A 15398-nucleotide genomic window follows, 5' to 3' on the forward strand; every position below is an offset into this window, starting at 1 on the left:
ACAATCCATGCCATAGATGAGGAATCGGATTCTCCAAGGGTTAATTTAAATTTCCACAGGATGACAGGGGCAAGACTGAGCAGTTACCTTGATACTCTTCCAAACCAAATGGGTACACACCCTCAGCTTTCACCGTACAATGTTTAATGTTTTATTAACATATATTTTAATTATACATAACAAGTGTGTAATTTTTTTTTACTTTTTTTTGTTTTGTTTTGTTTTTCGAGACAGGGTTTCTCTGTAGCTTTTGAAGCCTGTCCTGGACTAGCTCTGTAGACCAGGCTGGCCTCGAACTCACAGAGATCCACCTGCCTCTGCCTCCCGAGTGCTGGGATTACAGGTGTGCACCACCACCGCCCGGCCGTGTGTAATGTTTTAATCTTTATTTTCAGATAGGGTTACATAGTAGCTCAGGCTGTCCTGGAACTCACTGTGTAGCCCAGGCTAACCTCCAACTGATAGCCATCCTCTCGCCTTAGTCTCTTGAGTGTGAGTTCTGGAATTATGGGTGTGAGTCAACTACGTAATGTATTTGTTGTTATTTTTTGTTTGTCTCACTATGTGGCCTTGGTTGGATCTCACTATTTACACCAAGGTGGCCTCAAATTCAGAGATCCTCCTGCTTCTGCCTCCCAAGTGCCAGGATTAAAGATGTGTGCTATCATGCCTGGCAACCAAGTAATTTTTTTTTAAATATTTGTTTATTATGTATATAGTATTCTGCCTTCATGTGTCCTTGCAGACCAGAAGAGGTCTAGATCTCGTTACGGGTGGTTGTAAAACACCATGTGATTGCTGGGAATTGAACTCAGGACCTCTGGAAGAGCAGCAATGCTCTTAACCGCTGAGCCATCTCTCCAGCCCGGCAACAAAGTAGATTTTTAATAGTGGGAGTTTTTTCCTCCATTCAGAAAGGATTTGTGCTCACTGTAAGAGACCTGGAAGTATAAACAAGTAAAAGACCCCCACCTACACATGTGACCCAGAGCTAGCTGTTCCTCATTTATTTACCGCCCCCTTAATACATACATAAAACCTTTTTCACACTTTTTAAATAATAAACTAGTATGACAATGTTGAATATGTAAGAAAGATAAGGTGCATGTTTTCACACACACACACACACACACACACACACACACACACACACACGATAACCACTTCCACAATTGGCTGTGCATTTCCCAACGTATGTGGTTGGGCACGTGCTGATTTTATCCTATTCCAAACCACTTGGTTGAATATAAGTACTTGGCCTAATTCAAGACTCTTTTCTTGTCCTTTCATACCAACATTTTTCTGAATGAAATGGAATCCTGAGCCAAGATGTGAGCACCCTAAATATGGGTGATTGAAACCACAGAGCCCTCAGTGGCGTCATTGTGTTCACGCCCGCATCCAGCAACAGGTGGCTGAAGGCCTTTCCCCTACATTCTTGCCAACTGTAGTGAGAGTATCACACTTTGATTTTTGCCAATCTGATAAGGTTAAAAATAGTTCCTCTTTATTTTGTAGCTCTCTTGTTACTTGCAGGGGTGAACACATCTTTGTTTTGTTTCCTAGTTTGTCTGCCTTTATCTGTGATGGCCTCTTCAAATTTGTCTTGCCCGGTGGGTAAGCGTTGGCCTGTGCTCTGCTGCCTTTGTTGATTTGCTGTCTTCAGAACAGTGTGATGAGCAAATCCCCTGTCTGTTGCTTATAGAAAAAAAAAACAAAACTACTGTCCACAGTTGGAAATAATTTAAGTTGCTCCCAGTTTTGTTTGCTTTGATTTTTAACTTAATTAGTGGATCAGTGAGAGCCTGAAGAATATCTTAAAGTAGAATTACACACCAAAGTATAGGCATCTCTTAAGGTTCTTGATCTGTACCTACATATTTGAATGTTTTAAAATTGGGGGCCTCAAGATGGCTCAGTGGATATAGGTACTTCCCACCAGAGCTGAGTTTGATCCCTGGGACCTACATGGCAGAGGGAATGAACAAACTCCACAAATGTGTCTGTTTCACACACACACACACAACACACACACAAAATCAATCAATCAATTTTGGTTTGGTTTTGTTTAATTGGAGAAGAGGGCTAAGGTTTCAGTGGCAGAGTGCTTACCTAGTATGTCTTGTAAAATACAGTAACCAAAAAGGACTCCCAAGTCTTGTGGAACAGTCCCCTCTCCATATTAGAACATGAGGTCCAGTGAAGGGAGACTCCTGGAGATACCCAGCGGGTTTACGTTCTGGTTTCTGCTCCTGGTTCATGTGGGTCCCAGCTTCTAGAGTTTAGCAGCATCCACAGCATTGATTGCTGGTGGCACACATGTCTGGAGGAGGAGGAGGACACATGTCTGGAGGAGGGCATCCAGGAGCATTAGTGGCAACAGAAGCCATGGAGCTGAAGTGTTCTGGCTCTCCCTGGCCTCAAGCCTAGTCATGGTGAACCCCCCACCCCTATTCACCTATCAGGGGAATCTGGTCCAGAGGTGTTCCAGCTTCTCCGGGGCATTTCCTAAGAGACTGTCTACAGGGTAAAGCTGAGGGGAAGGAGCAAGGAGAGAAGCCACCCGCCATACCAAAGTAACTTTACCATTGTCTGATGGATTAGATGCCATCAAAGTGGTATTGCTAAAAGGATTTGTTAGGCTTTTTGAAGAATTTGGACCCCTGACCCAATCCCCCCAAGACCCTTCCAGGAGCTCCTCCAGGCCAAGCCCCTCCAGAAAAGCCCAGAGGCCAGAGGTTCTTGTTCTTGCCTTTTGACCTAGCAAGCAAGACTGGGACAGCAGAGTAGTGGTCAAGTGTCCTAGTTTAGAAGCCAGGCAAGCACTGTGATGGGTCATCTGGTGGCACCATCCAGGGTGAGGCTCTCTGTGAAGATGTAACCCACTTTACCACCAGGTGGGAGCAGCTCTCTGTGGCTGTGGTAAAGCCAGAGTGAGCTTCTGCGGCCACCTGGCCTTCACCGCTGCCGTGTGTCCTGAGTGGTGGTTAGATTGGCTTATTTATTGTTTCAGGGCTTCTCTGGTACAATGTTTCCCTAAGACCTTGGACCTAGGCACTCCTAATTTCGACTTAATTACACAGTGGATGCCACTGCCAGGCAAGTGGCCAGGCCTCAGCCGCCTCAGATCAAATTGCTCCGTCTGCTGCTGAGTTTCGGTCCCCTTCTCTTACCAAGCAAAGGCCTCACTATCCACAGGGAAGCCAGCTTGGGCAAAACCGTCTAGCCAACTGCAGCTCCCACGCTCCTCCCCACAGAGTGCCTGCCGCAGATAAGGCTCCACAAGAGCGAAGTGACGGGTGCTGGCTGCAGAGGGAAAGGCTGAAAGCCAGGGGGAGGGGCAAGGAACTGATGCTGTGGCTCACTGTGGGCCAGGCCCCTGCTAGGTGTGTCCTGTGTTGTGTGTTTTGATCTGTACAGCCACTCCAGTCAGAAGTATCAATATCTTGCCATATACAGAGTGAGACAGACAGGCTAAAGGATCAGCCTCATGGGTTATACATGGGAAGAGCAGATTGATACACAGTATGTACAGTATGGTTTGGTCTGGTTTTTTGGTTTGTGGTTTTTTGTTTTTTTTTAATTTGTTTTGTTTTGTTTTGAGAGAGAAATAAAGCCTTGAATTTATATATATATATATATATATATATATATATATATATATATATTAGATAATGTCTATTTTTTTCATTGTTAATTCGCACCGGTTCACACAGCTAGAGTAGGGCTGGACAACATTTGGCCAGCTGCCCATCCCTAGAACATTCTCTCCTCCCATCCTGCCCAGAATTCATTTCAGGGGAGAAGGAGCTGGGGGTCTGAGCAGCTAAGTCATCTTAGAACCAGGCAGATCAAGGCCCAAACCTCCGAGAACCCCTAAGACAACAGTCCAAATTGTCATTTAGGCATTGGAGGACACAGAGCCCAGGGCTAGCACCTGTAACCTAGGAGCTTCCCTCCAGGAGAGGGAGACTATAACGAAAGTGCCAAACCCAGAGGACTGGAGCCAAGTCGGGGAACAGCAGGAAAGTGCCATGGTTGGCTGGAGCTGTGGGTTGCGGTGAGGGTGGTCCACACTGGCTCGGTGAGGGCGGTGGAGCTAACCTGTACAGAGCCCTGAATTGTCATCGACACCGTGAACATTGGCTTCTGCTGGAAGCAGGAAGCTGGCTAAGATGGGCCACTGAATTCCCTAGCCTGCCAGAGCCAGCTCCATGGCCCTGTGCACAGCTCTAAGGTCACTGAGCGACCTCTCTCTGCTGTGGAGTGCCTGCTGTGCCCAGCCCGCCTGGCTTTGAAGACGCTCCAAGGCCACAGTTGACATGTCAGAGCTTTGAAAAGGCCAAGGGGATTGACTGTTGCTCCCTGGTGGCTCCCTGGTGGTGCCTGGCCCTCTCTGATCACAATGCTCTCCTGTCATTTCAGCTGAATAGCATTGGCAGTTACTACAAGCCGTGGTTCTTCAAGCATGTGGAGAACTACCTGAAGACCAACCGCGAGGGCCTTGAGTACATTCCCCTGAGGCATTACTATCACCGCCACACACGAAGCATCTTCTGGGAGCTCCAGGTGAGGCTCAGCTCTCTCAAGGCCCTGGCTCCTCTGGGACAGCGGGCCATTCATGTTGTGGCCACAATTCTCTGTCCTCTTGGCGAAGTGAATGGTCTTGTCCTCACCGTCCAGCAGAACAGTTCCTATGTTGTGGGCTGGGCACAGCCACCTGCAGTGAGAGGTTGGCTCTCACTCTTGACACAGAGTGGGGCCATACTTTGGGGAAGGCAGACCTGCTTTCTTTCTTTCAGGAGACATTATATCCTTACTAAACAGAGAGATTTTAGCTCAGGGTGGAGCCAGAGCAAGAGGGGGAAAGGTTGTGCACAGGGGTGAGGGGAGAGTCCAGTTCAGCCTTGAGGTGAGATTGTGTCTAGAGTGGACAGGAGGACAGGCCACACAGAAGCTCCAGGACAGCTCCTGGGCAGAGGGACGGCCAGCGAGCGTGGGCTAAGAGAATTAACCAGTGCAGGCTGCATATGTCTGAAACACAGCAGCGTTGCTGAGCCTAGGGCCAGGGTGCAGAATGAGGTCACATAGCAGCCAGAGGCTGGGTCACATGGCTCCTTGTAGGTCAAGTGAGAACTTAATGCTTTATTCTAGGTGTCATAGGAAGCCGGTGGATGCTTTGAGCAGGAAGGTGGTGTGTCCTACTTTGTATTTTTAATCTTAAAGAATACCTTTGGTAGTTGGAAGGGGAGTGCAGTGGGTTGGGGGCGATCGTGGAAAGAGAGGAAACATCACTGTTGTTGGGAGGTAAAAGGAGAAAGGCAGCGTGAGGGACTGTGACAGCTGAGCCGACCTACAGGATCTCCAGACAGATTGGCATGAGTTCGAGGTTGGAGACCCAAGAACTAGGCGAAGGAGGCCCCCTACCCACCACGGGAAGCGGGGAGGGCCTGGCAAAGGACCCTGGAAATTCTGCCTGGAGCAGATCTGCTGAAGGTACTTCTTGGAGCACACAGGTGGGGCCTCCAGTTGGTCGCCAGTCAGCTATTTGTGTGAGGACCAGAGGGTCTCAGCAGAGGTTGAGACCATGGGCATCGTGAAATGTTTTTGAGTTTGTGGGGGTTTTGTTCGTTTTGTTTTTGAGATAAGGTCCCATGTAGCCCGTGCTCATCTTTAGTCACCGAGACTAGCCTCACTCTCCCTGCCTCCAGCTCCCAAATGCAGAACTCGCAGGCCCGTCCACCACACCTTGCTTTTTTTTTTTTTTTTTTTTTTTTTTTTTTTTGAGAAATGCCATTTAAAGCCATGATAGTGGGCACATGAAGATGCCCAGCCCTGGGTCCCCTACAGCCTCGGGGAGAGGAACCAGCAGAAGAGAAGGTCCCTTAGCCAGAGCCCAGGGGACCCTTAGGAAAGTGTCAATGCTAAGTTAAATGAAGGGATCGAATCAGCTTTGAATAGCAGGTGAAACCCAGAAGGCTGAGCTTGAAAGCGTGGGATGTGAAAACCAATCTCAGAGGCCAACTAAAAGTGACAAATAGACACGGGACCGAAGCCGGGAGAAGGTGGCACTAAGAGAAAGACTCTTGTTTCTGGGAGAGGTGACAGGGTGTCCTAGGGCTGACGGGGAGAACGACATTACAGGGCGGGGGTGTTTATAGAGGGGGATGATGGCTCCTTGGCTCAGCTGAGAACGTGGCCTCATGGTGGTAGCATGTGTAGGAGGGAGCAGTCACTTGAAGTGGGTGACAGCTGGGAGGTGGGAAGTTGAGGGAGTTCCCTTCTGGTTGTCTGTAATTTCTTAATGAAATCAGAAGTGGGAATTTTAGCCAGAGCATGGTGGCAGCTTGTGGGGAGGGGGGTGGCTGTGAATTGCCCCTTACAGAATAGGAAGTTCATTGACTGGGGATGACCAGGGGATTCAGCTTCCTGAGACTAGTGACCATGAACTCATGGCAAAGCCAGCTTGTGGCTGTGGCTCTTTATACTGTGACAGTGGGTGCCAGGTGGGTGGAGTGGGCCACCTCTCGGGGAGGTTGGACAGTAGGGACCGTGGAGTAGATGAATATAGATACTGATCGTCCGGGGCTCAGGAAGCAGTCTTAAAGGACCAACTAGATGATACTTTTATACTCCGGCAACTGAGTTCTGCTGCCACAGAGCACTGCAGTGACACAGTGATCCGATCTGCAGTGAGTGAGCATGGTATGGGTGGGTCTGGGAAAAGATGCACCGGGACTAGTTTGGCTCTGAGATTAGATCGCCGTGGTGACAATGTTGTCAGCTGTTCTGAGAGCAGTAGCTGAGCTCAGCAAAAAATAAGATTGCTGGAAGATAAAGGCAAGCGGGCTGGGGAGCTGGGGTACCAGTAGATCATAGGTGTGGCTATTAAAATCACCAAATATGAGTGCCAATGAGGGTGACGGTGACCCCAGACTCCGTAAAGCAGAGCTGCAGTGAACATGGGTGAATGTGAACGCAGGGGTTCAGAAGCCGGGAGGGAATCAGTGACGGTGAGGAGACACAGTGGCCCAGGCCTCAGTGATGAGAGCCATGAATGTGGGTGAGGGGTTGCAGCAGTCCAGGCTTTATTGAGGGGCACCATGGATGTGGGGTGAGGGGGTACCCATGAGTGTAGGATGAGAGGGTGCAGCAGTCTGGGCCTCATTGAGGGGTGCCATAAAAGCGGAGTAAGAGGATCGCAGTGGTTCAGGCTCCAGTGAGGGATCCGTGAGTGTGTGGGGGAGGGTGATGGATGGAGGAAGCCCTTACTCATGACCCCATGGGCTCCTTGAACTGCCTAACAGCAGAGCGGTTGGTGTCCCCCACAAAAGATCACCCAAGAGAGACTCAGGCAGATTCTGTAGTATGCCTTCCATGTCATGGTTTCCCGTCACTCCCGCCACATCCCAAGTGTTAGCAACGTGTGTCATTTAATTGAACCCACTCCAGCTGAGGGGCGCTGAGCCCCATCTCCTAAGGAGATAAGATTTTTAACTGCTTCACAGTCTATGCTCAAAAATGAAGCTTGTCATGTTGGTGCGCTATTAAGTAAACACTGTCCTACATCGACTTCATTTACAGGAAGGAACTGGAAGAACAGGTGTTTTAAGCCTGTGTTTGCTTACGTGGACTTTATTTACTCTTGGGACTTAGAAATGCAGGGAAATGGGCAAAAGACCGGGCAACAGCAGCCGCCGAGCGGTCAGTCACAAGGAAGGCTTCAGCTGGCCCACAGGAGCTCCAAGCAGAGTTGCCCTTCAGAGCGTTGTTCCCCTTGAGATCAATAGACTTTCCCCACACCTCTGCCCCTTGACCAGGCTTTTTCCTCTCCTCCTGGCCTGTGTGAGGCAACTCCCTTCTGCCAAGGGTGGTTTCCTGAGGAGGAACTCAACTCCCTGAGTCTCTGGGGAGTGGGTGGAGCACCCAGCTAGGTGGAGTTACAGAAGTTATGGAAGCTGAGACCTCTCCGATAAAGAACACACACAGTCTCAATATGTAGGCTTCCCACTGATGCGTCTAGCCTTCCATTGGCTGCCTTCAATGCACCTTCCCCCCTGTAGAAGAAAAGGTCTTTGAAAGAACCCGCTGAACCTGCATTCTGGGTGATGAGTCAATCCACTCCTCACCTGGGCCTAGCCTGGCTGGCTCAAACACCTCCCTCCCTCCCCTCCCCCACTTGAGTCACTGAGCAGCACCAAGTTCAGGGCCAGCTAGGTAACCTGTCAGGCTGGTGCACAAAACAGGTCTAGAGTGCCACTGAGTACTAAAATATAAAGCCTTTTCCTTTGTTCCGTCATAAATATTTGCATAATAAGTAAAACATTCATTTTTAAGTTATTAGCATAGATTTTACTCTTCATTTTTTAAATAGAAATATGAGTACTTGCTGGGGCTCAGGGATATGGTACTTTACTAACACACATGAGGCCATAAGTTTAATCCCTAGCACAATGGGGTGGGGGGACCGGAGGAGGGGACCCACTGTCATGACAATACTTTGGTCTAGAGAGATGCTTCCGTGGGTAAAGCATTTGCTGCTGTTCGAGACTGAGGACCTGGGTTTGAATCCCCAGAAGCCACTGACAGCTAGGCATGATGGCCCACATGTATAATCCCAGAACCTCTAAAGGGAGATGGGGCAGGAGAGTCTGGAAGCTTTCCAGACAGCTAGCCTGGCCCACAGGGCAGCAGCCAACGAAGGAGCCCCTATCTTAGACAAGGTGGAAGGCAAGGACAACACCCAGAGTTGTCCTCTGACCTCCATAAGTGACCTCCACAGGCATGCATTTGCATACATACATAGATTCTCTTTGACTTTCATCCTCCTGTTAAGTAAGAGAGGCCTGAGAACCTAGGGCACCTATGTCATCCTTCCATTAGGGGTTACCATTTTCTTTCTTTCTTTCTTTTTAAAAGCCTCGCTTGTGATACATGACTTTTTAAAATTAATTTATTTTTTTATTTTATTTGCATTGGTGTTTTGCCTTCATGAATGTCTGTGTGAGGGTGTCAGATCTTGGAGTTATAGACAGTTGCTAGCTGCCATGTGGGTGCTGGGAATTGAACCCGGGTCCTCTGGAAGAGCAGTCAGTGCTCTTAACCACTGAGCCATCTCTCCAGCACCAGGCTTGCCGTTTTCATTCGTTAGCCAGTGGGTGGGTGGGTGGGTGGGTGGGTGGCGGGGGATTACATGGGTAAGGAAGGAGATACTGGGATCCTTGGTCATCCCTGGGGCCCTAGCAGAGGTGGCCAAGAGCCTGAGGAGGAAGCAGTTTGAGGGAGATTACTGGAATGAGTGACTGAAGCATATGGCAGGACGGGGCTTTGGAACCCCAGGTCACTAAGGGGTCATGGATGGTGTAAGGGTGTGGCAGAGGCAGGAAAGAAGAGCAGGGTTTAAACTCGAGCTTTCTGACACCTGTCAGGGAAACCTCAGAGATCTGGAAGTGTGACAGCACACTGGTAGCAAGTGTGCAAGGAGCAATGCTCGCCACTAGTTTCAGAGTACAAGATGGTGCAAGCGTCTGAAGTTGGATCCCTTAAAGATCCCCACAGCATTTAATCTGGAATTGTCCATGTCCAGGAACATCACATGCGCCTATATGACAAAGACATACGCAAAGGATCTTCACTGATAATCTTTGAATGATCTAAATGCTCATCAATGTAGACCTACTTACATAAAATGCTCTACATCCGGGCAACAGAGTGAGGCACCCCACACAGTCTGGGAAGGGCTGGAGAGGTCTGTTATAGGGATACGCAGTCTCTCCAAGTACTCTTGGTCCCCCGAGTCGGACAGGGGCCCTGGACACATAGATGGGTGGATGTGGCTACAGAGGGCTGACTCTGGCCTCACGCACTATAGTGCTGTATGGCTCTAGCAGACTGGACAGTAGACAGATGCCCTCGGAGGAGAGCTCTGACTTGGGAAGTGTGAGTGGTGGTGTTAGACTTCCAGCAGTTGGCACATACTCCTGCTTTGGGCTCCTAGTCCAGGGGACCATCAGGAACTGCCTCTGACTCTCTGTCCCAGATCAGCCCCATACCCTCCACCCCCAAGAGAGTGAGCATCTCAGGACAGCACCCGTGTCTGACACCCACCCTTGGCGTCAAGGCTCCAGGTGACTTGGGGAGGTGGCAAGGCCTAGAGCTAGAAGGAACATTGTGAGCTAGGGAGTCCTCTGCATAGCTAAGCAAAGGGCGTGGTGGGGAAGCAGGCATGAGAGGAAAGATGGCACCTGCCCGTCAGTCTCGAGAGACCAAGGGAAGCAAATGAATGAATGATGGGCTGTGTGCAAGCTAATGGACTCCACCCACCTGGTGAGGGCTGTCCTTGCTGCATAACCCTAGAAAAAGTGCTCAGGCCTCCGAGTATCCCTCCTCTCACTGGACAGCGTTTGTATAGCAAATGTTTACAGGATGCCAACCACTCTGACCTTAATCTGGAGAACAGGAATGGCAACCACCTCATCGTTGTGTTCCTGGCACTGGTCACAACATCTCCATTTGCCGCCTCACATGTCACTTTTCACAGATAAGGAAGCTGAGCTAAGAGAAGTTATGTAAGTAGCCCAAGGCCGTCATAGTTGGTCAATGTGGAAGATGAAGCTCAAACCCAGATCCATCTGGCAAAGGTCCCCTCCACCTTTAGTGAGGGACTTGTACCATGGCCATGGCGCCTTCTTCCCATCCCCCATCTCTGTCTTTTAGGATATCATCCCTTTTGGCAACAACCCCATCTTCCGCTACCTCTTTGGCTGGATGGTGCCCCCCAAGATCTCCCTCCTGAAGCTGACCCAGGGCGAGACTCTTCGCAAGCTCTACGAGCAACATCATGTGGTGCAGGACATGCTGGTGCCCATGAAGTGTCTGTCTCAGGCCCTGCACACTTTCCAAAATGACATCCATGTAAGCTGGGAGGCCAGGCGGGCATGGTCCCATGGAACCCAGATCTTCTCCCTAGAGCCATGTCACCCACCAGGGTGTATCTGCCTTCTGGGCCTCAGTTTCTCCAACTATAAAATGAGGATCTTGGCCCACTCAGCCAGGGCAGCAAGGAGGAGGGGCCTTGGTGCCTGATGGGCTGCTCTGGAGCGGCCCCATGAGATAGGATGGGTGTATCTGGCAGGGCTGGAGGGGAGGACAAAGCTGGGAGTAGCTGGGAGCCTCTAGTGAGGGCTGCAAACTCAAAGTCGCCCTTCGTGGGATGTGGGTGGGCCAGTTCTGGGTCTGCTACCTGCCGGGAAAAGGCAGACCAACCCACTTCCCTGGCCTCTCAGGTCTACCCCATCTGGCTGTGCCCGTTCATCCTGCCCAGTCAGCCAGGACTGGTGCACCCCAAGGGAGATGAAGCTGAGCTCTACGTGGACATTGGGGCCTATGGGGAGCCGCGTGTGAAGCACTTCGAGGCCAGGTCCTGCATGAGGCAGCTGGAGAAGTTTGTGCGGAGTGTGCACGGGTGAGTGGCCTGGGGTTTGGGGACACAGGGACCCTCTCACCCACCTTGTCCGTCCTCACACCCTCCCTTGCCCCTTCCCTCCTGTGCAGGTTCCAGATGTTGTACGCTGATTGCTATATGAACCGTGAGGAGTTCTGGGAGATGTTTGATGGTTCCTTGTACCACAAGCTGCGCAAGCAGCTTGGCTGCCAGGACGCCTTCCCTGAGGTGTATGACAAGATCTGCAAGGCGGCGAGGCACTGAGCAGGGCACCTGGGGAGCCCGATGCATGGGAATGGACTTGCTCTCCCTCGCTCCAGCTTCTCTGCTTCCCCAGATTTCAGAAAGAAACCCCTCCAGAAATCCCCGAGGCAGCCGGATGGCCTCCAGGGCAGCTCAGGCAAGTGGAAGCATGTGGGATTTGGAGTCAGACAGTCCTAAATCCCAGTCCCAGATTAGCTACTCATTAGCTGTGCGGCTCCGACCCCGGGCTAGTCACTTGGCCCCTCCGTGCCCGCGTTCATCTGTGGAAGGAGGTAAAAATACCTACCTGTGGGATGTCATCTACATAAAGGGCCGGTTGTGTGGGAGGAGCTTCATAAGTGGCGGCCGCTCCCACAGCTTCCCGTTCAACCTCACACCTGACCCATGCTTTGGATTCAGTGCTGAGACCAGGAAGGCTCCCCACAAGTCCGTGGCACAGGTTTGGCTGGCGTGATGAAGGGGGTGCCTTGAAGTTGCACCCGCGTTGCTTGCATCAGCCACCACAAGAGCCCTTCATGGGAGCAAAGGAGGTTCTCCTTCCCCTGGACCTCAGGGGGCCACGTGATGGGCAGGCAGGCCCAGGATGTGCTGTGCCAAAGCCAGGTCCAGTCCAAAGTTCTCTCTGCCATCTTTGGGCCATCCTGCCCCTTCTTCCTGTGTGCTCGGGCCCAAGGGCCACCCCAGCCATCACTGAGCCCACTCAGAACTGTTCCTAGAAAAGACATCTCAAGATGGGAAGCCTGGCTTTCCTGGGCTTTTCTCTCTTGACTCCCACCAACCAGACCTCTAGAATCCACTGAGTCACAACAGGGGCACATGCTCGTGACTGTGTCACATAGGGGTGGTTCCCACACTGAGTAAGAAAGGGGTATCCACCCTGTGCTACTGTGAGGACCCTCCCTGGGGTCGGAAGGAAAGCATCCAGGGTCACTCATTTCCCCCCATTTTGTTCCCCCCCCGCCCCCAGCTCTAGTTAATTTCAGTGCCTTACAAATCCTAAGCTCAGAGAAAGTTAGCTCCATTTCCGTTCCAGAGGAAGGGGCCTCCAAGGTCCTTCTGCCTTGTTAGTGAAGCGTGGTTGGTTGTACAGCCCCACCTTCAGAACTGCCTGGCTGAAAACCCAGAGTCTGGGAGTGGGGTGGGGGTGGGGGATCAAGCCCTGGAAGAGAAGCCAGAGTTCAAGAGCTGAGTTGGTCACAGTCCCCGCTACACTGTCGTTTTCTCATGTCGCATGGAAACGTAAGAGCTCCTGAAGCCTGTCTTTGTTAGACACTAAAAAGCCTAACGTTAGAAATTGGGGGACATAAACAATCCAGGTGACAGTTAGGGGCTGTCCGTCATCTGAAGTCCTTCCTCCCACCACCAAGCCAGCTCCCGTGTCATTTCCATCTGTCTGGCAGGTGCCAGAGCCCTTAGAGTCATACTTTAATTGAAGGGTGCTCGCTGATGCCGCTCAGAGCTTGGCATACTGCACGGTGCCCGTGTGGTCCTGTAAAGGCTGGTGCACTTGTGGCATTGGAAGGCAGAGGAACCACCTCACCCGTTTGGCCTGTGAAGGAAGTAGTCTTCACTTGGCTGTCTGTGCAGCATGAATTCTTGTCATGGGCTCTCCTGGTGGTCCGTGTGCATCCTTGTCCTCGCAGACTGATGACTCTGTTTGCTGCAGATGAATGGTCAGTGCGAGCTAGGCTAGTTACTGTGATAGGTAAAGCACCATCACTCCACCAATCAAGCCTCTACCCCAAAGCCACTGGGACTGTGGCAGTGATGTCAGCAACGTGTGTCACCCAAATAACCAAAACCCAGCCCTCCTCAGACATTCCCCAGGACCTGGGAAGGGAAGGGATTTTGAATCGCATTAGCCTCAGGTTAGTGTTTGGCTCCAATAATATCTTGCCTGAAAAGTGGTTGTCTTCCAAGCATGGTGAGCTAGGTCCCAGGTTTTCCTCATAGCCAGTCCTGACATCCAGCCGTGCAGTGGCTGGGTGGGGTCACTTTGCTGCTGCAGGACAGTGCATGTGGGAAGTCAAAGCAAGCCTCTCCCCTCCGTGGCTCTGGTTTCTTGGCTGCATGAAGGTTTTCTGTAAAATCAGAGTTGTAGCCACTGTCTGGCTAGAAAGCTGAATTGGCTGTTACTGAAAGGGAAGAGGGGGATGGGGATGGGTGTGGCAGTGTGTGCTGTGTGATTTTTTTTTTTTTTTTTTTTTTAATTTGGTCATGGGGACCAAGGAGAAGGCATGAATACCCCTTAGCAGGCTCTTGCAGTCTCAGGCACGTTGCCTACTCTCCAGAACACATGTCCCTGTGGCTGTGGGGCCACCACTTCTGTAAAAAATAAAGTATGGCCTGGAAGCTCGTCTTTGTCTTTTTTTTTTCCTTAGAGGACCACAGTATGGCGTCAGAGCAGGACTCGGCAGCAGGTGGTACCACTCGGCTCTGACGTCCTGTCTGAACACAAACACCCACAGACACGAGCTGACAAGAACATGGGGGAAGCGGGTAACACATGTATTTCCGTCATTCCAATGAAGAAGTGATATCGGGAGTCCCATTGTGAGGGTGGGTACTGTCCTCAGGCATCAGACTTGTGTCATCAGGAGGTCTGGCTGCTGTCCCGGCTCTGTACTTGGTTGTGACCAACTGATTTTGACAAGCTAATTGCGTCTGTGTAGACATTTCCTCATCTAAAAGCTGGAGGACCCTCTCGCCCAACTGATTTTGACAAGCTAATTGCGTCTGTGTAGACATTTCCTCATCTAAAAGCTGGAGGACCCTCTCGCCCCTCCAGCAGAACAGAATGCTCCCCTCCCCTCGACCAGCCTTCCTTGCAGCCGGGTGTGCCCTCAGGGTTAAGTGGTTTTTTTCCTGCAGTGAAGTACATCAGCTCCGGCTGTCCCCCCACAGTAGCTGGATGCAAATACGAGAAGGGCAAGAGTGGGGAGGGGAAGCCTCAGCTGGGAAGAGGCTGGAGTCCGCATCACTAGAAAGCTGCTCACCAGCTCCCGACTGTCCCAGAAGCAAGTGCTAAACTTTTGTTAGGACAGAGCCACTGTGGATTTGTAACTATTGTTTGAGCAGTTTGGCTCACCCCAGCTGCCTCCAGGGCTGTGAGGCTTAAAAGCCCAGAGTCAGGAGAATCAAGTTTAACTCAAAGGTTTGCACAAATGTGCACACGATGAGCATTTTACCAGAACATGCGGGGTGGGTGGACTTCGTCCTGACGCTCTCTTCCAGGAACCCTTGGGAAATCCCAGTGGTTTTACGGGTTGTATTTTAAACCTTTATTGTTCTTCTGCTGCTCAGCTTTCCGTCACTGTAACAAAATACCCGAGGTTGTCAACTAATAAAGAGGAAAGGCTTGTTTCGGCCCCCATTTTCAGAGCTTCCACTCCATGATCAGTTGGGCCTGTGGTGAGACAGCATATCGTAATGGGTGGGTATGGCAGAGAAAATGGTCACCAACCAGGGAGCAAAGAGAATAGAGGAGGGAGTTGGGGTCCCTCAGTCCCCTTTACGGACCTATCTCCAGTGATCCAAAGGCCTACTGAGCCCTTCCCAATAGAACCAAAGGCTTTGACACATTGGCCTTTGGAGACAACATTCCAAGCCCAAACTACCATTAAACAGAACTTACATTTCAGCCCTGGACATCACCTAACATTTGGATGTGTGTCTTATTCAATTCTCGGTC

At 50.8% G+C, this 15398-nt stretch overlaps 1 protein-coding gene across 1 annotated transcript in view; it reads left to right on the forward strand.

The window, feature by feature from the left end:
- Dhcr24 (24-dehydrocholesterol reductase) overlaps nucleotides 1–13893 on the forward strand; it is a 29240-nt gene extending 15347 nt beyond the window's left edge. The window contains exons 6-9 of the mRNA XM_036179136.1: nucleotides 4426–4569; nucleotides 10717–10914; nucleotides 11286–11464; nucleotides 11554–13893. Of these exons, the coding sequence (XP_036035029.1) occupies nucleotides 4426–4569; nucleotides 10717–10914; nucleotides 11286–11464; nucleotides 11554–11707 (675 nt within the window). The 3' untranslated portion in view covers nucleotides 11708–13893. The remainder of the gene's footprint in view (nucleotides 1–4425; nucleotides 4570–10716; nucleotides 10915–11285; nucleotides 11465–11553) is intronic.
- Nucleotides 13894–15398: the final 1505 nt, after the last annotated feature.

This window comes from Onychomys torridus, chromosome 2 (assembly GCF_903995425.1).
Source record: "Onychomys torridus chromosome 2, mOncTor1.1, whole genome shotgun sequence".
NCBI lineage: Eukaryota > Metazoa > Chordata > Mammalia > Rodentia > Cricetidae > Onychomys > Onychomys torridus.